This window comes from Arvicola amphibius, chromosome 1 (assembly GCF_903992535.2).
Source record: "Arvicola amphibius chromosome 1, mArvAmp1.2, whole genome shotgun sequence".
Taxonomy (NCBI): Eukaryota; Metazoa; Chordata; class Mammalia; order Rodentia; family Cricetidae; genus Arvicola; species Arvicola amphibius.
Genome location: NC_052047.1, coordinates 52,374,247 through 52,399,602, shown reverse-complemented (window position 1 = coordinate 52,399,602; position 25,356 = coordinate 52,374,247). Strand labels below are relative to the sequence as shown.

The following is a 25,356-nucleotide window of genomic DNA, read 5'->3' as shown; positions in this document are numbered from 1 at the left end:
CCTTTAACTTTGTTATTTCGTTAAAAGGAGAATGTCAAGTGGCAGAAGATTTAGAGAGCCTTTTGTGTAATATAAATCACTGGCAGTGACTCGCGCGGATCCTGGATCACTGTGGTTCAGGATCGCTAGCTCCATCTCTGTGGAATAGCGATCTTGTGATGCAGTGTCTTAGGGAAAACATCTCTACTCCTATAAGCAGCAATCCAATAACGTCTCAGAGGGGAAAAAAAGCTTCTAAAAACAGTAAAGCTGGATGATTTATTGATAAGACTATAGATACTATAGTATCTATAGAAGACTATATATATAGACTATATATATTCTATATAGACTATAGAAGTCATGAAAAGAGTGGGGAATATTTCATTTTATATAGTAAATAAAGTACGGTCAAAACTTTCCTGAAAATACATGTTTTGCTTGACTTTCTTATATGAGACATGTTAAAATAATTTAGGGACTATAAATATTAAATTTCATTTTATACAGGCATGTGGATTTAAACCCTATCTAATACAGTGAAACAATGATCCTGACATTCTGAGTATAAATTTCCAAATACTAATTATGTATTCATTTGAGATTTCTATCTTTGAAAACTAACTTGTTTCTTTTCCTGTGAATTAAGTGATTTTATGGTTACAGTTTGACCCATTATGAAAATGCCTTTTATAACAACATGTAACTATTATTTTAATTTGGAATAGAATTTCAACATCCAAAATATGGATTATAAAGCTCCTATCATTTTCACAATTATGTGTGTACTTTTTGTTTGTATTTTAGAAAGTAAATACAGGAATAGATGACCCTTACCTCTTACTGATGTTCCATTTATTCATGTGTTGTATTTTGATCCATGAGAAATAATAGCTACCTATAATGATTATATATACACACATATATGTATGCTAGCAAATAGGTATATGATTGAATGATGTGATCATACAGAGAATATAATAATAGCCATGTAATATATTTTACAAGTAAAAATTACACTATGCATTCTGAAAATTCCAGTTAGCAATATTGAACGTCTTTACATATTCACTAAATAAATATTTATTGAGAACCTTCTCCGTCGGTGGCTTAGACAAAGGCCAAAGCACAGGTGTTTTTATGATGACAATTTAATTGTAATGAACTTGGGAATGGTTTCAATTAGCAAATTTGATTATGTGTATTAGTGAACATATATGTCAGTTGCGGTAAAGAATGGAGAGTTAATAGGACTGTAACAACTGGTATTTTATTCTTAACCCTAATGGACTTGTAAGGACTGGTGGTTTATTCCTAACCCTAAGAATGAATGCTTTGTTATTCTAGTTAATAGCAAACACCTTGTCTTCTCTTTTCTCTTTCAGAGACTTAAGTAACAACCGAATAAGCACACTTTCCAATCAAAGCTTCAGCAACATGACCCAGCTTCTCACCCTGTGAGTGTGAAAGTGTGGATCTGAATATTCACTTCTTCATGAGGCAGGAAGGGTTTACTAGATGGGCCCTACTGAAGAAGAGAGAGTCTGATCTTATGGAATGTAAATACCATCTAGAGAAATAGACAAAGCTTCCATAAACCACAAAGAGAAAAGTTACTCAGAATGTTGGTTTGCTATAAAACACACAATATTTAAGTTCATGACTGTTACTATAAATCCTTACATTAAGCTTTCAGGGCATCATGGTCATTGTCCTATTGCTGTGAAAAGACACCGTGATTATGGTAAATCACAAATGAAAGCCTTTAAGTGGGGCTTGCTTATAGTTTCAGAAGTTTAGTCCTCTGGCCTCATGGCAGGAAGCATGGTGGCATGCAGGCAGACATGGTTCTGGAGAAGTATCAGAGAATTTCACATCTGCATCTTCAGGCAAGAGGAAGAGAGGATTTGGGCTTGGAACAGACTATTTGCAGCCTCAAAGCCTGTGACACTTCTCCCAACAAGGTCACCTCCTAACCTTTTCAAATACTGTCATTCCCAGTGCCCAACTATTCAAATCTCTAGGCCTATGGGGGCCATTATCATTCAAACCACCACACAGGGCCTGATATCTGAGCCAGAGAATAAGTGTGGCATGTGTACACAGTGGGGAAAGTTTCCAAGTTATATTCAGGAAATGTATCCTATTAAGATTAGAACACAGGTGAGCAATGTAAATGATGTATAAATATATTCAATTTATAAACTGTTCAAATAGCCAGTCTCTGAATGGCTTTGTTTTAAAATAAGGTTTGTATGTAATTAGATTCCCAAGTTAAATTGACATGTTTCTGATTTCAGAATTCTCAGTTACAACCGTCTGAGATGTATTCCTCCACGAACCTTTGATGGATTGAAGTCTCTTCGGTTACTGTAAGTGTCCTGTGCTTAATCGCCTTTATGGGTAATCTGAATTATGAGCTATCTTTTGAGTGATGACATCACTTTGTTTTTCTCAGTTTTTTTTATCATGTATGTGCTACGTTTTACTGTAAATTCGAAATTGGGAGAGTTGTCTTATATGGTGTCATTATATAAAAATAAAACAACATCGTTTCTTTAGAAATCACATTATGTTTGATTACTTTTACCCTGAAATATATGTGTTTGATGTATTTTTCCAGGCATATGTGATTGATGTATTCTTCCAGGCTTTGTTCTTTGATTGTATCCTTACATCCTAATATCTGTAACCCCACCGCTATGCCACTCTTAAGAGACATGAGTAGGATCCTTTTTTGGTCTTCCATTAGTCACTTTTATTTAACACTTTAATATGTTCCTCTTCTAATGTGTGTAGTTGTTTCTCAGCTGTTTAACAGGTACAGGGTATTTCTAAGATTGTAGAAAGCAACTATTAGCTATCTCTATCCTCGCTATCATTCAGATTAATGGCAAGTTATTATTATTTCTCATAACACTCAAACAAGCCATCTATACTTTCATTTTGCTACAAATGCTCTAACGTGAAAACATGGTTTAGAAGGGCAGTTCTATTCATGACGTTACAATAGTTCCAGAACTGTCAACTTGTCCCCCAAACAATATTTTGTCGGTTAATTAACAGATTCTCTTTTCCACCCACCCGCGGTTTCATAGAGTACTCTTTTCAAAGCACATTTGTAAACTTTTCGTCCTGTTGTTTTAAGAATTCTTTTCCTTTTCTGGCCCACTGGAAATTATGTTTCCTTGCTGTTCAGTTAGCATCTCTAATGACTGTAGCACTTGACATGTATGGTTAATGAACATTTGTGCTGCGTGTTCTAGGGGAGCCTGATGGCTTCATTACCCATGACCTGTTAGATAATCTCCATTATGAGCACAGACATCTGTTCCGTTACTACTGGCTTTACATCTGTTAATGAAAGAATTAAACGTTTCCTCTTTCAGGGTTCTGATATATTCCCTCCAGTTTCTTGCGCACAGCCAGCACTTTAACAGATTTTATTTTATAAAATATTTAGTACACTTCTTGACCGTTTCTGAGCTTTGTATTGTCCTTTTGAAAGTTTTCCCCACCCTATGACTATACAGATAGTGTATTTTACTTTAAAGAGTTGCTAATTTTAATTTTATATTTAATTCTTCAATCTGGAATTCATTCTGTGCAGAAGGTATGAAGTATGGGCTGAGATTTTTTTCTTAATAAATATCTGCTGTTCAAACATAGCTTCCAGAATAGATCACCTTCTTCCATTGACTTAAGTGTTTAATAAAAACGAAGTCCTTGTACATGTAGAGATACTCCTCTGAACTCCCTTTCTCACTTTTAGGTCTCTACATGGAAATGATGTTTCCGTTGTGCCAGAAGGCGCCTTCAATGACCTTTCAGCTTTATCACACTTGTGAGTACCTGGCTCATGGTTGTAGTGCTGGGATAAGATGCTCTCTGCTGAGCAAGTTCGGGAGTGTTCTCTACCTCCCCTTTGCTGGAATCTAAGCCATGCTTGATTTCATCTTTAAAGAAAATGCAGAGTTACAAATTGGATACCTTATCGCCTACAAGGAAATTTAAATTTCTCCTTTGGACTGGAAGTCTCAATCAATTGAGTGGTTTCTGCTGAGCCATAGGTGCCTTTTCTAGGAACATAGATACCCAGTGATGCTGTCAGTTTTTCCCTCGTTGTTCTCTGATTCTTACCCAACTCCACTTCCCAAAGCTGTGTCCCACATACCACTTCCTCTATGAATCATACACCGGTTCAGTCAACCTAGATTCATTTAGACCACAAATATTCCTTCGCATTGACAATAATGCTGTACTATACTGACATTGACACTACTCAATATTTTATAGTCAGATAGTGCTTTGTGACATGTTTCTTTGTATGTGCTCTCTCCGCAATCCATTTCTAATCTCCATATTTATACTTGCATTGAATATTATACTTGAAGTAAATATAGAGGTAGAAATGGATCATATATATGGATATATATGTATATATGTATACATGAATGTATATATATAAAGAAAAAATATATATGTAAAATTCAGGCACCAAAAGTTAGTGCTGGTGAATGTCCTGTTACAAAATGTAATATTAAGATATCAATCCTAGAAGGGAAGAAATCTGTCCAAGACTATGAAGCTTCCCCGTGTGATGCTACACTTGAATCCAACAGTCATATTTATCTGGTTCTTTTGGAGTGTCAAAGAGACTATGACCTCAGTAAAATTGACAAATTTTAAAAATATTAGATATTTAGAAAACTCAGACAGACAGTGAAAGAATGATATCCTGTAGTTAATCATGTTTTGCCTGAATTTGCACACTCCTCAAATGTTCTGTTCATGAGATACAGTATGAGTAAATAGTTATTTTGGGGGTGTCATTGCCACTGTCTGAGAGAATGCTAAAGAAAGGAGGAAATGGATTTAGGGTCCTGGAATAGAAAAGGCCACACAGCATGAAAGATGGCTATCCCGCTTAACCTGAGAAAAGAGTCCTTAGATGACTCTCGCCACAACAGTGATCCAGTTCAAATGTCTTTGTCTTGTCCCTGATCAGCCTTGCTTCTCAGTTATACATTTTTCTTTCACGCTGAGGTCATTAATAACTCTTCTCACCCACTTCTTTCTCCTCGGATTCAGGAGAGCATTTGAAAATGTCAATAGACATGAGAACAAATTAGTCAAAAATACCATTCTGCTCATGTTTTGATTTGAACTGTGTCGGACAAAAGAAATAATTACTTCATTGTGATGCGTGATTCAAATTGGACATTTATTCTTACAATACAAGGTGTTATGAATTTACAAATATATTTTAGAGGGTATCCTAAAGATGAATGAGATAGGTTATGATTAAACTATAAATCTCTGTTAATAATCAGAAGGTATTAATTGTGGTTTTAAAAACTGCCTTACATACCATAACTTCTGTGTCCAAGCATGGTGAGTTTCTGAACCCGCTAATTAATCTACTCATTAATGATAATAACTTGTTATTAATATTGCCTTCACATATAGCTATTTTAAATAAAATTAGGTAATTATTTACATAAGCAGGTTATCCCAGCTCCTGCAGGCTATAGTGATGTCAGACATACTATCTCTTTTCTCCTCCATTACTATTATTATTTGTATAACTAAATGCAGGGTTCTAAAGAGAGACCAAAAAATGGCAGAACAGAGAAAGTGTAAATAAGCTCTGGAGAATGGGTTTCATTTGTCTTGATGATGGTCCTTTAACTGAAGCAACATCCCTCGCCTTTTCCATCCAATCAATTTTCCCAAATAGTGTAGACTTTTCATATCCACTGTCACCTCCCAGAAAGGTCAACCTGCACATTCCAGACGTCTTCTAAATGTTGCTGCTGCATAGCTACTACTGAGGATGACTTGTGTTTGTCCATATTTCGGTCTCCTTAGAAATGACAGTTCTTTTGGGGGGGGGGGTGGTCAAGAATGAGTCCTTGTTTATACTAGAGTCCTCAGAATCTTGCATGGTAACTGAGTTCTCAGTAAACAATTGGAGAATGCAAGGAGTGCTAATTTGCCCTTAGAATGTACTTACATCCAAGGTAAATGTGTCTCTTCACATATAAAGAAACCTTGTAAAGCCCAAGAAACTGTTATCATAATTTATCCCAGCTTCACCAAAACAAGGAAATTGGTAATCCGCAGTTTCGCCATTTTCTTCTAAATTGTTGGCATCAACAAAACCATAGGGATTTTCTACTGAGCATCACTGTGAACCTGTTCTGTTAGGAAATAACAATACTTCCATACTTGTGTGTGTGTGTATGTGTGCTTTTGTGGTGTTCTTTTTCCAGAGCGATTGGAGCCAACCCTCTTTACTGTGATTGTAACATGCAGTGGTTATCCGACTGGGTGAAGTCGGAATATAAGGAACCTGGAATTGCTCGCTGTGCTGGTCCTGGAGAAATGGCAGATAAATTGTTACTCACAACTCCCTCCAAAAAATTTACATGTCAAGGTACGGCTTTTAAGTATTTGTAATTCTTTTGAAAAGCTCTCTGCGTTAATTACCACAGAAATGGCAGTCTCTTGTGAGTGGACTTCAAAGGTCTAGTTGAAAAGAGTTTATGATCTCTGCCCATCTACTTGAACAAGAAAGGCATTTCCTGTGATTTCTAATTAAAGAACTGTGCTCTTCAAATCCATCTTAGATCCACTGGAATGGATAGATTTTCTTGAAAATGTAGGTAGAAATGCACAAATTGAAAATGGCTTTCTTTGTTTCTAATCAATAAAATGTTTTGCTTTTGCTTTATCTGAATATGCTCCCCCGCACCCCTGCTTTTAGGGTTACCAGGGCCTTGTGGCTTTCTCATTCCAGGTAAGTAGAGTCAAGCCAAGCCTCCCAGTGTTCCAGCCAGGCATCCCCACTCACCCCCGGCCCCTGTGCTGAGATTCCCTGTGTGAATACTCCCTCTTGCTTGTTTCTACTCCTGCCTCTTCCCTTACTTGCCCCTTTGCTGATGCACTTCTGCAAATTCTAAATGGTATCTTCATAATAAATATTATTTTCTTCTCTCATTGTAAGAATAGTAATGTAAACATTCATAGTATAAAGAGAAAATCTAAGTGGAGAATTGAAAACATTAGTAATTTTTTTTTGTAAAAGGAAATAACTATCTTTTGGTCACAGTATGTATACATAACACTGTTAGAATCATTTCATTCATCATTTCATTAAGGGAATCCAAATATGTGGATTTAGTTGATAATTTTTTTCATTCTTCTTAACTTGTTGATACTTCTAAAAACCTATTCAGCATTACTAGAGAAGAAAAGAATATTGAAAGTTCTATATGTAAAGTAAGAAAATATAAACCCTAGATATTATGGAATACAGAGCAGTTTGTGATGTGATCAATCCTTTATACATTTTCATTCATTTCTAAAAAAAAATAAGCTGCTAAAACTTGGCCATTTATCCATGAAGAAAAACGTATTTAAGTAAGCAACACTGTGTAGCGGCTCACCTCATGCACTGTGAACCCCGGTCTACCTGGTTAAATGCATGGGTTAATTTTCCAGTACCTTAGGAAAACCTAATTTCATGACATAACCAAACTGTGCCTCAGTTTCCTCATGATATGCTAGTACTAGCATGAATGAATTTTAAGATTGAAGAAGTTGACAAGGCTGAAGAGGTAGCTTAGTTTGTCAAGTGTTTGCCTTGCAAGAATAAATACTTGTTCACTCTCTAGAACATGTGACAAAAAACCAAGCAAACAAACAAATAAACAAACAGACAGAGCAGCACTTGATTAAAATCCCTAGAATGGTTGAGATGGAGCCCTAATGTTCAGTAGTCTTCTAGCCTAGTATCTTGACTAATTCCAGGCTACTGAGATAAGAAAAGAGGGGGAGCACTGGAGAAATAGCCCAGTCACTAAATTCTGTAGCATCTCCTTGATAAAAGTTTGCTATGTAAACATAAGAAACAGAGTTTGGATTTTAGTATTTGAGTAAGCTCTTGATATGGTGGCACATGTGTATGACCCCAGCTCTGTCTAGGTAGAGATAAGCAGATCTATGGAACTCACAATCAGCTAGTCCAGGTGAACTAGACAACTTCAGGTTCAACGAGTGTATTGACTGGTTTGTGTCAACTTGTCATAAGCTGCAGTAATCAGAGAAGAAGGAGCCTCAGTTGAGGAAATGTCTTCATCAGATCCAGCTACAGGCATTTTCTCAATTAGTGATCAATGAAGGAAAGCCCATCCCATGTTGGATGGTACCATTGCTGGACTGGTAGTCCTGGGCTTTATAAGAAAGCTGATTGAGCAAACCAGGGAAGCAAGCTAGTAAGCAGAACCTAGCCCTTGTATCAGTTTCTGCTTCCAAGATCCTGCCCTGTTTGAGTTCCTGTCCTGACTTCTTTCAGTGATAAACTGCAATGTGGAAGTATAACCCTAATAAATCCTTTCCTCCCAAACTTGCTTTTTCATCATGGTGTTTTGTTGCAACAATAGAAAACCAAAGACAGTGAGATTAGATGTCTTTTTAAAAAAAGGCACAGAGTAATTAAGGACAAGCAACATTGGTCAATGGCCTCCACGGGCACATGCACACAGATAAATGCCTCCATGCGCCACGTGCATGCACAGTCATACACACACACAAGAAGGTGGACAGAGCTTGAGGAACAACAACTTCAGTTGTATTCTGGCCTTTATCCACTTGAATACTCACACAACACTTTTCTACACTTCTCAATTATGTGCACACACACACATATTTTACAAAAATGAAATGACTGGGAATGTACAAATCACACTGCCTTAAATAGAGAAAACACCCAATATAGCTATGCAGTTAAGGGCATTGCTCTAGCATTCCAAGACACCAACAATATACCATCAGACAGCACCCCAAGTTGGGGTAATGTTTAAAAAGAATCTAGAGAAATGAGCTAATTTTATCAGAAATAAAAGCATGATTCCACTTAGTACAGTGCTTGTTCTTTAATAGTAACAATAACAATGATTTCTCTGGATTGATGTTATTTTGCTGTATCTGGAGTGCTTTATCTTCCCATGATTCCTATGTAACAACTGTGCACTTCCCACTTGAGATACCAAAACTGTAGTTATAATGATTGACTCCAAGTAAAGGGGCTACAATTTGAACTATGAATATCTGCCATCAGAACTCACTACAGCTTCGCTTAGAAGTTTCAATAGAAAGGTTTTTTACGTGAACAACTGGTAGTAATAGATGCACAGTCTATTACTCTCCACTAGTGATGATTTGTTTGGCTGAAAGCAATGCATTCTAATCTACTATTGGAACAATCCACTCAAGGAAATCTCATGAGTCCTGTCTTGTGAGCATTCATGCTTTATGATCTTGAAAGCAGTAAAATGATGTGGCTTTAAATATTTTATAATTTTATATTTTCATATTTAAATTAACTCCCCCATTATTTGTAGGACTGTAAAATGGTTCATGAGAGTCAGCTAAATACAGCCTCTTGTTTTAAGACTTATCAATATGCAATCAAATTACAAAGAGGAAAGCAAATACTTTTTTCCTAAAGACACAGTTACATTGTCAGGTGTAAGTGTACTTTTTCTACAAGTAAATATCTGTACTATTATTTTGTGTAAATGATTTTCATTGAAGTATGTATTCTCCATTTCCATTATGTTTCCTATATGGCAAGTCACATTTTATGATGTAAAAATAAAGGAATTAGATGAAGTAAGAGGTCATAACATATTTAGTTAGCAAGAAAGCGAGAGCATTCTTGAATGGGGGCAGGTGGTAAGAATTATCAGCTGTCTTTGTAGCCACATGTCTGCCTTCTTCTCATTAGCACTGGCATGATCAAGTAGTCTTCAATCATAAAAAGAGTTTTTGCCTTTTCTACTTCTAGTTTTTCACTGAGAAAGCCACTGTGGTTTATTGTCATTGTTGACTTCAAATTCCCATTAAAGCTCCTGGTTTAGTAAGATTTAACTATGCACTCAGCTAAATTATCCACTTCTTTCATTTAATAGACATTCATTAGCAGCTCAAATGAACGAAACAGTGAAAATTCTACTGGAAATATAAGATATTTTCTTTTATCCATTTAACAAATATTGTTGGAGCTCCTACCAATTATAAAGCAATATTCCAACATGTTAAGGATCCAGTAAATGATAATTATACTCATATTTGCATGAGGCTTATGTTTTTACACAGTTAATTCTAAAATAATAGAGAATCGAAGTGACAGAAATATGCATAAGATGGAAATATTTAAATATATCTAATTAGATCCAACAATTATGTATTTTTAATGATAATCAGAATTTTAATGACATCAGGAGGTTTATACATGTGGCCAGGGGACATGAGAGTAGGACACAGTGGAAAGGACAAGGACTGAGATGGATGTTGTTCACAGCTAGGAGTCCAAACCAGACAGGGGACTACAAAGTCCATTGGGACGTAGTGGTACATGTGTATAATCCCATTTACTCAGGATGCTAGGCAAGGAGAGCTCAACGCTGCCGGAGTTACAGAGCACTTAGACAAGTAGTGATTCCCCTTCTCAAGAAAAAAAAGACTGTAAAAACAGAACTGAGGATGTGTGTGTGGATTGCCTAGGATGCTTGAAGCCCTAGTTTCAATGCCCAGTAAACATGGGGAGAGAGAGGAAAGAGAAGGGAAAGGAAGCAGAAGGCAAAGTGGAAGAGAAGGAGGAGGAGGAGGAGGAGGATCATCTTCATCACTTCTTTACTTCATCATTTTTGTAGAAAACCTCAAATAACAAGTAATACTAGGAACTTCTTAAACCCTAAAATATTAACATTACACCATAATCTGCTTTATTGCATTTCTTCACCTAATTTTACATATTATGAATCCTGTCCATTCAAGAATTATAAGGGAAGATACATGTCTCTCCATAACAGCATTGAAATAGTAATGGTTTCCTTAAAGAGATTCACATTTTCCTTTGGGGAAGAAATTTTGAACAGCTTGAGTAAAAGCCTCTGGCTTTGTGCCACAAAATTGTTACATAATATTAGCCTTAGTTATGAACCAAGGTAAAAAAGGTTAAGTAATTTAGCTTAAACTACAGGTGATGAAAAATTTACTGGTTAGACCAGCTTGGAAGCATTATTCAAACCCAATGGAAATATTTCACATTTTCATATCTCATGCCACTAACTTTAACTTTATCTTTGAAATAACTTTAGTTTGGAGGATTTTTTTTAATGTGTTCATCATCAGAAGAAAATGTGGATATATAAATAGTTATCAGCAAAAGGCATCACTCATAAAAATAAGAGGGAGTAAATAATTTTTTTACTCTTTTTAACAATTGAAACTACGAAAGACTTTAACATGCATTTATTTAAAAAAATTTATAATCCATTCTTGAATATTTTGTAACCATATTCTCCATGATAACACTAATTACATGGAACATTTACTGTTTATCCTAATCCATCCTGACTCTGGAAGTTCTTTCCTGGCCAAAGGCACATATATGCAGCCAGAAAGCAGATCCAGTGGGCTCAGAGGACTTTTTAATCAACCATCATCAGCTGCCTTTTTCCTTTCTATGCTGGGCGTATGAGAAGAGCAATGACAGCTGTCCTGCTGAATCCGGCGCCATCAGTTTAATTATCCTCATTAGCTCTTCTCGTCTACGTTAGAAGTAGCCACTGTTTCTTCGTTTACATTTTCTTCGTGTCTTTCTTAACGTATTTTTCTGGTAATGGATTTTTTTCTTAGCTGTTCATGAAGTTTAATTCTTAGTCTTATTAAACGCTGAATACATTTGCAACAATGGCAACAAATAACTGGCCATGAATTTCCTCCTGGAATCCATGATCCTATTACAATTTGTTTCATAAATCTTCTGACATAACAGCGTACACAAATTTAAAATGTGCATTTCATCACGTGTGCTAGCATTGCCCTGATTTTTCCACACTAACTGGCGCATGCTTATCTCCACTGCTGAACTGTAAGGTTTTGAGGAAACTCAGGCATTTCATTTGGATTTGATCTTCTGAAGCCTAGCATCTTACACAGAGTAGATGCCCATTAATATTTGCTGAATGCTAAATATGCCTTTGATAATATTGCTTAAGAAATTCTGTAATAGCAAGTATAACATACAGCTGTCCTTTTAAAGAAGGCCTCCTTTCAGTCCAATTGCCTGGTATCAGAAGTCCCCTATGTGGAGTTTTCTTTCATGTACTTTGGACAGGAGTTTGTTATTGGACTAGTGTTTTCAAAGGTTCAGAGAATAATGGCAGGTTCTGGGATTATAGTTAGAATTTTTTGTCCGGAGCTTTTGGTAATAAATCAAAGTGAGATAGAATTCTCAGCAGTGGCTACACTAGTGTAAGGTGCATTGCTTGCCGTGGGAGTCTTGTAAGCAGGTCTACCCTCAGGCTTCAGTGGATTGAAATTCAGCAGTCTCTCTATTAAAACAGGTTACAGAGACAGAGTGCTAACCAAACTGTCTTCTCATTTTCACTGTGAAATATTAAGTAAGCTAAACACACCTCTTCTCATATATCCAATACTGTAGTGGTTTCTTAAGATAAACTTGATCTAAATCAAACAGGTTAGCATACACTCGCCTCCTTCCTCTCACTGACACTTTCAAATAGCCATCTCCGTGAGGGGAGATGAATTTCTCGGTGGTGCACATCTGGCTAATTTGTTGGCAGGAAATATCCCTTGGAAACAATTAGCTTCAAGTTAGAGAGAGAGAGAGAGAGAGAGAGAGAGAGAGAGAGAGAGAGAGAGAGAGAGAGAGAGAGAGGGGTGTTAGCTCATAGCTTCTTACCATTGCTGTATTATTTCTATTATTCATGGTCCACAACAGATTCACAATCAAATTTGTATTTCTACAACATGAAGTCACTAGCTGACTATTATTAGACCATTAGAGGGCGTCAGGAGAAGACACGGAGGGAATATGCTGCACAGAAAATGAATTGCAGATTAGAGTCAAGTAAAAGACCGATGATATGACTTTAAAGACTGAAATATAAGTAGGAAAATGAATAGAAACAATCAATGTGCCAGGGAAATGATTCTAAAGGATTGGAATATAGAGAGAAGCAAAGTTGGTGCAATCAGGGAGATGTAAGAAGGACTATGAAAGCTGTCAGTGAAGAAAAGCAATCAATCATCCTCTCTAACTGAAATGCCACGGAACCAAACAATGCCTATCAAGAAAAGATGTTCAAAAGGATGCAATAGTGGTACCTATATTCTGGAGATTACCATTAGCTACCTTACTGAATTTAAGGCCACTAAAAATGGGAAAGTTCTTGCCTAGCACTGTAAATTCAGGTAACTGTCTCAGTTTTGGTGACGTCATGAGATCTAGAGGAGAACTTACTATTGCCACTTACCTAAACAAGTATAATTTCTAATTGCATTCTAAGTACTTATTCTCATATCCATATATGAGGGTAGCTCTCACTGCTCATCACAGAAGCTCTCTCTTCGGGAGATGGAGAGCATGACCGGAAGTCACAACTAGTCAAAATAAGAAGCTCTACTGTGTACCCCCAATTAATATATGTCAGCACATGCTCTACATTTCAGTCTAGAGAACATAGGAGGAAAGACTATGAGAGCCAGAGGGCCAGAACATTTGCTATGAGAGACACTTCTAGGAAGGGGGACATGAAAAAGGAAAAGATGGGAGATATGTTGAGTGAAGTTCATTTTTCAAAGTATTTGTACCTTCTATGTAAAGATGTTAATTTGCCATTCTGCCAGTCTAGTGAAGTTGAAAAAGGGGGAACTAAGAGCCTTTCTCAAACCATACAGATTTTAGCATTAAAGGAACATGACTTTATAGAGAACAGTTTAATTTTCACATTTTGGCTTGCAGGTCATATAGTGTGAAGAGTAGAAACTTTCTGGGGCTGATCTTTGTTAATCAGACTTTTCACAGAATACAAGGTTTCTATAAAGTATATTACAACATGTGAGACTGAAAGGTTTATTTCAGCGGCATCTTGTTGCTACTGGAAATATCATCTGCCACATCTTGTACTAATGAACAAAATGACTCAAAAGAATACAAAGGAGTATATAAAAGATGCTACATTTTCTAGATACTGTCATATACATAAAATAGCACTGGAGTTTCCATTAAGCTGACTGAGGTTGAGGTATAGGTCATTGCCATGGATAGTTTCCAGAAATACTATCATGACAGTGATGTCATTAATTTCAGCTTCTAACAACCTAAGCTATGAAGCCAGAGTCCTGTTGTTACACAGAAGTCTTGTATTGCCCACAGTTTGAAGGCCTCCTTTGGCATTCCTGGGCATGATGCCGTGATACTGATTTCTGGTACCATCCTAGAAGAGAATCGTGTAAAGTTGAGTGACAAATGGCTTTACCCAAATCTCACCGTTCTACAAAGCCATATAAATGAACTTAGGTGATGACAAAAGAGAAGGCATCCCTTTCTCACATTTGTCTATTCATTTGTAGGTCCCGTGGATGTTACTATTCAAGCCAAGTGTAACCCCTGTTTATCCAATCCATGTAAAAACGATGGCACCTGTAACAATGACCCAGTCGATTTTTATCGATGCACCTGCCCATACGGTTTCAAGGTAAGTCTAAACCGCAGCTGGGAGAAAACACTTCTATTGTATGTTTTCTTTCTACTCTTTCTTTCCCTGTGTTCTAAGAGCTGGCTTGTTTTATTTGTACTTAACACATGCATTTCTTCTTCAGGGGCAGGACTGTGATATTCCGATCCACGCCTGTATCAGTAACCCATGTAAACATGGAGGAACTTGCCATTTAAAAGAAGGAGAGAATGATGGATTCTGGTAAGTAGCCAGGCTGTTACCTCCTTTATCTGACATACAATAACAAACTAACTAACCAAATATGCACCATTCTTCTCAAATAAGAAGCCATTGTTTCAAGAAGAATGTTAGTGTACAGATCACATATATTAATTTGGTAAATTTTCATATTTTATAGTTGCAAAAAGGAAATGTAACATTTATTTATTATTGCAAACCATCAAGGAGACATTACACAAAGAATTGCAGATGAGACAATTTTAAAAATCAGATTCAAACTTAATTTTAATCATGTGAATATGTATATCTGTGTGTGTGTGTGTGTGTTTGGGTGTGTGTGTGTGTGTGTGTGCCGCGCGCATCTGAGTGCAGTTGCCGACTCACAGTCGGAGTTAAAGGTGATTACCTATAACGACCTGATGAAGGTGCTAGGAAAAAAGCTTGGGGTGTCTGGAAGAGCAGTATGTGTTCTGAACCTCTGAACACAACATCTGTGAGAAAAAACAAAAATCCCAGAATGAACGGGAAGAAGCTCATAAAGTCATGCAGCGAGTGCATCATGCCGGTCTGCGCTCTATACGCTGCCATACAATTCATGAACCAGGCAAGGGACTGGAGATTGAAACACACAGACAGAGACACAGGTTATCCTTGATGCCAGAATGCTCCACGAATGCCCCCTTTATTGTGTCCAGGGGCAGCTTATATAGGGATAGCCACGCCCCAGCCAAATGCACCAGAAACTACTCCCCTGCCATCAGGAACTCCTAAGGGTCTCGTGCTCAGAGCAGCTGCAAGCATTACAAGTTGTTTACCAGAAATTCGGGATCTGGGGGTTCACAGCTCCCAACAAAGTTCACCCATAGCTGAGGCACTATTGGCGACTGAGTGCTGCTGCTCTAGTGGGAGTCAGTTTCCCTTAAGGTTGTAGCCCTTGAAAGGCTGCCCATGTTTCAGTAGAAGTGTCTGCACCAATGCACGTATAGCTGGCACCAAGTGAATTCAGTGGGTTACAGTGTAAGAGAAAACACATGACATTGGGCAGGAAACACGATGGAGTGATAAGGGATGAACTAAATGGGAGAGAAAAGTGGGCGGACTCAACCAAAGCATGTTATAGCCATGTATGAAATTCACAAATAATAAAAAATAGTTAAAGTATCAGAGCCAGTACTTCTTTATTTATAAACAAAGAGCATGAATTGTTTCCAGCTTGAGAACAAGCAGGATCTAGGACTGTGTAGGAAATGTTGCTTGTCCTTTGTCCTTGAAAATGTATTGTGATTTATTGACTTTGAAGATGATGGATGCATTTGCCGTCATTTGGCTCCATAAATTTTCCTTTTTACATGGTTTCTGTTTTGTTAGCTAGTCCCTTATAATTTCAAGGCATTTTAAAAATCAATTTTTTGTAGTTAAAAGCTTTGTAACTCCTGTGTATATTTATGCTTTTTAAAAACATTTTGACCACAAAGTTTTAAAATGCACCCAAAAAAATGTCTTGGCTTTACCCCCTGATGTTTAGGTGCGCTTGTGCTGATGGTTTTGAAGGAGAAAACTGTGAAGTCAATGTTGATGATTGTGAAGATAATGACTGTGAAAATAATTCTACATGTGTTGACGGGGTTAACAACTACACATGCCTTTGCCCACCGGAGTACACAGGTATGAAGCATGGAAAATGTTATGTCATCAATCAGTGAAACAATTTGAAAGCATCATCACACTATTATATTTATTTACAAAGTCATTTTATTAAATAACTGGGAAATTTTATTGTAATAACAGAAATACGTAAGGAGCATTTCATCCCACCAATTTAAAGATGCAGCAAGCTCAGTTCAAACCATGCACACTTTCTTTAAGGCATGATCTCTAGACGAACAAAAGAGGATGCTGTCATGCTGAAACTGTTGGACCCCATAATTCAATGACATTTTCTTTCAAACTATGTTCTTTGTACTATTTTTTCCATATATATGTTTGTGCATTTCTTTACATAGCCAAAACATGACGCAGCATTTGACATTAACAATGTCCATACTATATCTTCAGTAGTGAAGGCTTACCTGCAGTAAGCTCTGCCCTTCAGTTTGTGCTGCTTCAGGAAGATGAGCTTTTTGAATGTCTTAGGAGACTATTACTTTTTTGTCTCTGGTTGATAAACCTGATCAGATTATTCAAATTGCTAAACTTTCTTTTCAATTTAGAACAGATTTCTATAAAGTCGGCACCAAATTTCTGCCTTGTTTATTTTGAAAGAATAGCTTTTCTGTATTTGTGGGACTGTGCATAAGAAATGCCATAGTCAGTATTTCCTTTAACAAAGCATCCAGAGGTGATAGAGGAGGAGGATGGTACCAGTGTTATTTCTAAAGATGAACACAGAAGTAGATTCTGTCTCTGTTTCAGGAGCTACTATTTTTGTTTTGCTTAATGTTTTCATTGGTCATATTTATTTTCATATAATAGTCATTGTTAATTTCAAATAGTGAAATAATTATCTAGGTAGTTAAGATTAATAATTCTAAGCATCAAACAACCATAGCTATGCAATTAACTTTCTCAGAGTTCAGTAGGAATAATCTGTGAAATTTGTTGTTATAGAAAATACAAAAAAATTGTGTTGTTCTAAATGTCTTTCTTGACAGGAAAGTAATTTTTATTATAGGAAAATGGAAAATAGAATAATGAGACTCAGTTTTAAAAACCTAGATGTTATTAGATCTTTGTAATATTGACCTTTCCATGTTGTCACACCAGTCAAACACTGGATGTAGACAGATGGATGGATAGATAGATAGATAGATAGATAGATAGATGGATGGATAGATAGATAATAGATAGATAGATGGATGGATAGATAGATAGACAGACAGATAGATGATAGATAAATAGACGATAGATAGATGATAGATAGATAGACAGACAGACAGATAGATGATAGATAGATAGATAGATAGATAGATAGATAGATAGATAGATAGATAGATAGATAGATGATAGATAGATACATAGATGATAGATAGATAGACAGATGATGATGATGATAGATATATAGACAGACAGACAGACAGACAGACAGATAGATAGATGTGGGAGAATTGTCTATAATCTCTCAATCATGTTTTAAATAAAACGCTGATTGGCCAGGCAGAAAGTATAGGTGGGAAAACCAGACAGGAAGTAGAAATGATGTAATGAGAACAGGAGAACTCTGGGAAGGTGGAAGTTGATTCCTCCCACTGCTGCCCAGATCACCGAATCAGCAGGATGTGATCTGCCTCACTGAAAAAGGAATTAAGCCACATGGCTAAAATAGATCAAAAAAATGGGTTAATCAAGATGTGAGAGTTAGCCAGTAAGAGGCTAGAGATAATGGGCCAATCAGCTTTATAACTTTAGAGACCTATGTGTGATTTTCTTTGGGGCTAAACAGTTGTGAGGTACCGGGCAGGACAGAAACCCAAACAAACAGGCCTGGCCCCTTCATATTACATAGATAGATAGATAGATAGATAGATAGATAGATAGATAGATAGATAGATAGATAGATGATAGATATAGATGGAGATAAAAATTAGATAATTAGATACATACAAATATAGCTATCATGCTAGGAGTCAGAATTTGATCATTTTTTACTGTTTTGCATTAACAAAGTATAGCAAGTGTGTGGCAGACAGACTTTTGGTGTTGTACAGGTTTTCTCAACCATGTCTACCACTGTATCACTTGACAGATAGCTTCCTTTAGCTTGTGACCATAGAGGTAACTCCCTTGTACATAGGCTTAGCATATAAGATCTATTGGATTGGTTATTTATATGTGTTTAAGAAGTTCACTGTTAAACAAGACTCTAATTATTAATCATACCATGGATAAAACTGCTTTCTCTCTCCATCACTCTTCAGCTCATAGAAAGGCTTATAAACCCATGTGGTTTTGGCTTCTGTGAACCCATTATGTTTGATTCCACCAGAGAATCAGATTTTGTAAGATGATTAAAGCTCTATATGTTCTTCTAAACACAGAAACCAGGAATTTATATCTACTTCCTGGTGTAACTGAGGCTTGAGATAACATGTGTGCGAAGGTCCTTGTATACCTTTCTATGATGATTTGCATAAGGTATAAACACATCCAAGTTAGTTTGGAGCAGGCCCCACTGCACTGCTGTGCAGTTTCCTAATTTTAACTCTGATGAGTCACAGCAATTCTTGAGTGTTTCTATTACCTGCTGTGGTCCATTTCCCAAACACCACTATGCCTTCCTAACAATTTATTTCTGTGTGTCCTCCTCTGAGACAATGATGCAGTCTTCCTTCTCCAATGATGTCAGATTTCGTCTTTGCACTATAATACAATAATTCAAAGCTTAGCCCAACCAATTCTTTCCCAAAATGTGACATTCATAAAAGTAGCCAGGAATGACCACCAAAGTGTCTTATCTTTCAAAAGCATTTGACTCTGAAAAGGAACCTAGACAGCATTACTTCTTTCACTTGCAGTTATTACAAATAATGCTTTGCCTTCATTTGGGCAAAAGATCAAGACAAATATTGAACTAGAGACTGTGCAGGACATAGAGCAGAGATCCTACCTTTATTACATTGGCCTGAGTCCCTGGGTCATGAAGGGTTTGACAACTTGGCAATTGAGAAGATATCTAAATGAGATGTACACATAATTCATCTCTTAATAGTAGAGTTTTGTACACATCTGAAATGAGAGCATTTATAAAATGTCAAACAACCATCTTCAGATTTTGAGATTGGTGGCCTATAGTTGACCTTCAATGATAGTGACGCTTATGTCCGAATCTAGAATTTTATGTACTGTTTAATCCATTGCATTACAGAGGGATTTCCTCATAATATGTTTTTATTGTTTTACATTTAGGATGGAATTTGGTTAATGAATGTGAGTTCTGAGAACAAAAACTCTTCTTTACTCACAGAATATAATAATACTGCCATTGTTTTCAAAAATCATCTAAGCTGCAAGTTGCTTTTGCCTTTGATTTTTTTTTACCCTGTATCTCAAAGGCATACAATGAAAACATGAATTCCATGTGATAGCAGCAAATAAAGCTTCACCATGAAAGCTTGTAAATCATCATGGTGACAATGCTTGCATTTAACATCTATGTCAAAACGAACCACTTGTCCATGGAGAAAAGGCAGAGACCTGAAAAGGATCTGTCAAGCAAATCAGGAAATGACAAGTAGCCTGTAAATCTGAGCTACAAGTAGTTGAATAAGATGGTCCAACATTCATCCATGTATAAAAGCACAGATAAAACCAGAGTAAGCAAACATCACAGCATGTACTTTATGAATTCTTCTCTCCCCGCCTCTGCTGAAAAGATTGAGAACATAAAATGTCTGGGGCAATGGTGTTTTTCTGTTATCTACATTTTATTCCCTACATTACTGATCATGCATCATTCTCTATACACTAGGCCTCCTCTCTACTCTCCTGGCTGGAAGAAACCTCATTGCTAGTGTTATTGAGGAAAGTTTAATTTTTTAAAGTTTAGTTCCCTGTGATTTATATTAAAATCAATATGGGGAAAAGATTTGGAGATATTCAATTGTTTACAAATAATTCTGTATTTTTAATTTAGCTTTGGAGATTTGGGGACTTGATTTGATTAGTTTTTTTCCTTAATTATTACTGTATACTTTCAGTAAACAACACATTTCTTGTGGGAAAGTTTTCAAGGAATTCCTGAAGTTGAATTAACTCATAATATATAAACTGATAATTGGGAATATGGTATGACTACAGTATTGAAACCCTGGAAAACTTTTCTTAGGTGGAATTAGATCTGGAGATGGTATGGGACCAAAAAAAGTTTTTAATAGTAAATATTGGACTGGGGATGTTTTCCAGTTGTCTTAATTCTGGATCTGTTTTGTCAGGAATATGTGTCTTCAATAATCCTACTCTCACAGGGCCATATAGAAGTATGTACTACTAGATAATATTTCAAGATTTTCTATTAAATAGAATTCTTAAGCACAATGTCAGTGTCCATAGTAACTGGACGTGTTTCTTCTCAGAGTCTGTCTCATGGAAAATATAATGAACTCTTTACCTTTCCCATTTTGTCTCTGGGTCCCTGCACAAATGTTTATCTCCCATCTACTCCAGTAAAGCTGCAGGTGTCAATCACACAGCTTAGATGCCAATCTCTAGCTCGCTGTGGTGGCTTTTACTTTGGTCCCATTCTTCTCCGTGTTTGTGTGTTCGGCCAGGTGTAGGTGAGAAGTCTACGCCTTGCTGCAGTTTGCCCGCCCACCCTCGCTTCTCTGTTGTTAATGCTGCGCGTGGCTTTGTGTGTGCTGCTGTTGCATTGCAATGTAAAATGTCTTTTGTCTCTTCTGTCTTTGTCGCTGCCAGCTGCTAATCTGAATGAGGTGGAAAAAGGTTAGTTGCTCTTTTTAAGTCTTTTATGGTTTTCACTTTAGTTCTCCTCTGTCTTTTAAAGCTACTAGATTTTACTGGATGTTCTGGGTAAAGATGTTGACAAGAGATCAAGTCAGAAAGTGTTTTATGTCCAATCACTCCTACATATCCTTGGTATATGTATAGCTGCATGAAACACTATAAAAATGGTTCATTGAAATGCACTTGATTTCTAGTTTTCTCACCTTGAGTGGGAAAAATTATCTAAAAGTTAAGTCTTATTTTTTATTTCCTAACTTTTAAAGATAATCATGAGAATATATTATTTATATAATGAAAAAAATAGATCCTTTAGTGCAGTGTATTTACTATAGTTAGTAAAACATTGAAGGTAGTGAAGATTTATAAGTTTAATTTCATGGCTTTACTATTATGTACTGTGAAAAATATCTGAAAACGTGGATTGGAACATTTTCTATAATATGAATGGGGTTGTGTCTCAATGATAAGGGGTTTGCCTAGCATGTAGAGGACCCTGGTTCCAACCCCAGAACTACAAAAAAAGTAAATGTAAAAATAAAATATGTAAACCCTGTCTCGAAAAAAAATGTATATATTATATATAGGTTAATATACATGTGAATAACATAGTGATAATATGTGCTTCCTATACATGTGAATACATAAAAAATGTATTATATATGAAGCGTCCTACCAAATAAATATGACAAAGCCCAAGCGATTGATTTATATGGTGAAACTGTCAAGTTGATATTGCTAAATTCAGTGAGTTCTAAGCAGTTTTCTTAAGGCATTTGATTTGGTGAATAGTCACTAACCTCAGTGTAGTTACTGGGCTTCCAAACACACCCAAAACCAAGAAAGGGGCATACAGTTAGTAGATCACTAGCCACGCTGAAAGCATGTCTCAGAATCTTCATGAACATGTGTTTCATAGACTAATGGCACTGTTTCTTAGTCGTTCATGTTTCTAAATGACTCCAGGTCTCAAGTGCAGGAAACAACAGTGTAAGCTAGAATTAATGTGTCCTGGTAGAGCGGAAGCACTTGCAGGATTATAGAACGATGCAGAAATACAGATGATCTCCGCATTTGTTGTTGAGGACTTCCTTTTCTGTTGGCGTATTCAGGTGATTACTGTCTCTGCTCACTTCGTCATATTGTGTGCAGAGCAAAGTTGGAAAACACAAAAAGCGGATTCATCTGCTAGACTAAAAATATGGACTGCTACACATCTGCTAATGTACCCAGTACTTCCTTGGTTTAGTATCATCTTTCCATTTTATAAGTACAAAAACTATTGATGATCTGCCCAAGGCCAACTCTATCTCCAAATCACACCATAAACTATTCTGTCTCAGAAATATGTACTCGATTAGTAATGCATTCACATTCTCAAAAACAAGTTTGTCAGTGCACCATTGCTTTAAATCACCATGTGGTTTCATGTGTTGACTGTATTTTCCACTTATGTTCATACAAATCTGTTATTGCAAAGATTTTGTAGTTGATTTAATTTTCTTTCTTTTTTTTTTTTTGGTTTTTTTACGAGACAGGGTTTCCCTGTAGTTTCTAGAGCCTGTCCTGGAACTAGCTCTTGTAGACCAGGCTGGCCTCGAACTCAGAGATCCGCCTGCCTCTGCCTCCCGAGTGCTGGGATTAAAGGCGTGTGCCACCACCGCCTGGCTAGATTTAATTTTCTTTTAAAGGAAAACCTTTGTGGTTGCTTCTAATGGCAGTAATTTTTATGTTTATAAGTAAAAACAGTAAAATGATAAAGAGCTTTATAAATAAATGACACTTTATGATACAGTGTGTACTTACTTGAGAATATACACCATGTACATATAGTGTCTACCTGAACTTACAGCATCCACTGTAAGCAAGACATCTTTTTGCTAGAACCTATCCCACTTGAAGCTACTTTTCACATCACACAACATTGCTAATTATTTATGCAAAACAAGTTTTTCTTGCTGTTTCCTCTGATTACTAGACACAATCATCCTTGTGAACCTTTGAAACAATTAATTATGTTCCCAAAACTCAAATGCATGAAGGCAATTCATTTTATTAGATGCCATTTAGAGAAAGGACTTAATCAGTGCCTTAACAATAATTCTGAGAATAAAATTACACTTTGCCCCTAAGATAATTGATAGTTGGTATAGGGGACTGGAAAGATTTAGTCTTTAGACTTCCTATTATGGAACCAATATCTATAAAATCTACGGCCTCTCTGGTTTGCTTATTTTCTTCTGTGACACAGGAATGATGACTCCTGTCCTCCTCCATGTAGATGTTTCAGAATAAAAACCAAGTAAACCATCTGTAGGAAATTATAGAGATGGGAAATTTTCCTACTTCTGGAATGTTGGGGACCTGCCTGCTTTGACAGGTTTTGCATTATTTAGACTGTCTGATGTCCTTTCACATAGAAGAATGGGAATTTGATAGATAGCTCTACCTGAGAGGTGTGCACATAAAATAGATCTTTCCCTATTTTTTCATTACATTTACTTTATTTTTAAGTTTTTACTTTTCTGTTCATTGTAAATACAAACACTCTATTTAGGGCTCAGTGTTCATTTATCTTAGTCCTTGACATACTGGCATTTATACAAGAACATACCTACCAAATGTGTTGGACAAGGACATTTTGAAAGCTGAAGAGCTCTTGACAGTGTTTTTAGGATTTGTGCATCATTTCAAATATTTGTGATCTCTTCAAAAGAGGGAACTACTGTTGTTTCTTCTGCATCAAAATATGCAGTCTGCACTTCAAGGTCACTATTTCTATGGACAAAGCTGATGTCTTCCAATTAAGAAAGTTAGTGATGTAGTCTCCTTTATCCACTTTAACTGAGAAAGAACTTTGGCAGTCTTGCAAGGTCATGTGGTTTCTATTCATCTTCCAACCTTTCAGAGCTCTTAAATGCATTTGAATCGCAGAAAACATTTTTAGGGGAACTGTTTGCTCTCATTAGTTCACGGGCAGTGCCCAGTGAATCTGGAACAACAGTTTAACTTAACCAATCTTAGTCCTTCTAATTTGGATTTATTTACTTTGAAAAGAGAGTCTAATATTTTTTGGACTGCTAGTAGCTGTTGAAATTGGCTCAATTCTTCAGTCATAGAGATCTATGGGGGAAGTATTAAAAAACATACTCTTTTCATATTTGTTTATTTGGAGGAGTAAGGCTTTCCATTTAAAAGTGCATAAAATGTTTGCTGAGAAAATATCTAAAGTAGGACACTGTGCTAAATATCGAGAGTGATACAAAACCCACCAAGAATTTTGATGTTCACCAGCCAATCCCAGCTGTGGTTCTCTGCTACAGGTTCAAATCAGGTCATGGGCATTGCTGCTGCAAAGCCATCGCTTCTCATATCTCAGGTACATTCACAACTAAACGTAGGGATGTTGCTAGAGATAGACTTTGCCACTGTCAACACTGATTACACTCTGTGGGAATCAAACATGATTGAACAGATATTGATGCTTTCATTTGGAAAACATAAATTTATCTGCATGATAAAAATGTGTCTCTCATCCTATGAAGCATGGAGGAGCCTGCCTGTGTAGCACATTCTCTTGAGCTTTTCTATGTTGAATTGTGATTCACTTTAACTCCTGAAGGTTGCCTGTAACACAACCCCCATCATGAGCAAACCACATTCGGTGTGCATTTAAGACAGAGAACAGCTGCCTGTAGCTCATGCATCTTCAAGATGTCACAGCCCTCTACACTACTCCCCCTAATATACTAATGACTGAACTTCATTGTTCTTAGAAAATGAGGACCAGCTTGATAGTTCGTAGTCATATGTTGAAGGTCAACTAGTTATTTCTAATTGAGAAAACAATTTCAGAATGGCATGCTCCAAAAAGCAGTGGATTGTTGAAGAGAATCCTCATCTACCCTCACTTACTGACAGAAGTTAGGTCTGTCATTGTTGTCATCACTAATAAGCATGCTAAATATTTACACAGGACATTTGACATTGATTTGACTTTGCTAAAATGCTCTGGTGCCTAAACCTGAAATTTCAATACAGTATGTAACATAGAGCTGACTTAGATCAGTGAGTAAGAATAAAACATAAATGTAGTCCATCTTTCCTGTCTACAGATTGCTCATCTGTACATTCAACAAAACACCAA

At 36.5% G+C, this 25,356-nt stretch overlaps 1 protein-coding gene across 4 annotated transcripts in view; it reads left to right on the top strand.

Moving 5' to 3' along the window:
- Slit2 (slit guidance ligand 2) overlaps positions 1–25,356 on the top strand; it is a 346,008-nt gene that overhangs the window by 280,255 nt on the left and 40,397 nt on the right. For 3 of the 4 annotated variants that reach the window (XM_038332274.1, XM_038332272.1, XM_038332275.1), the window contains 7 exons: positions 1,365–1,436; positions 2,280–2,351; positions 3,752–3,823; positions 6,255–6,418; positions 14,431–14,555; positions 14,680–14,777; positions 16,282–16,421. In XM_038332274.1, coding sequence (XP_038188202.1) covers positions 1,365–1,436; positions 2,280–2,351; positions 3,752–3,823; positions 6,255–6,418; positions 14,431–14,555; positions 14,680–14,777; positions 16,282–16,421 — 743 coding nt within the window. Of the gene's footprint in view, positions 1–1,364; positions 1,437–2,279; positions 2,352–3,751; positions 3,824–6,254; positions 6,419–14,430; positions 14,556–14,679; positions 14,778–16,281; positions 16,422–21,164; positions 21,192–25,356 lie in introns of all 4 variants that reach the window. The other variant, XM_038332273.1, reaches the window with a different exon arrangement.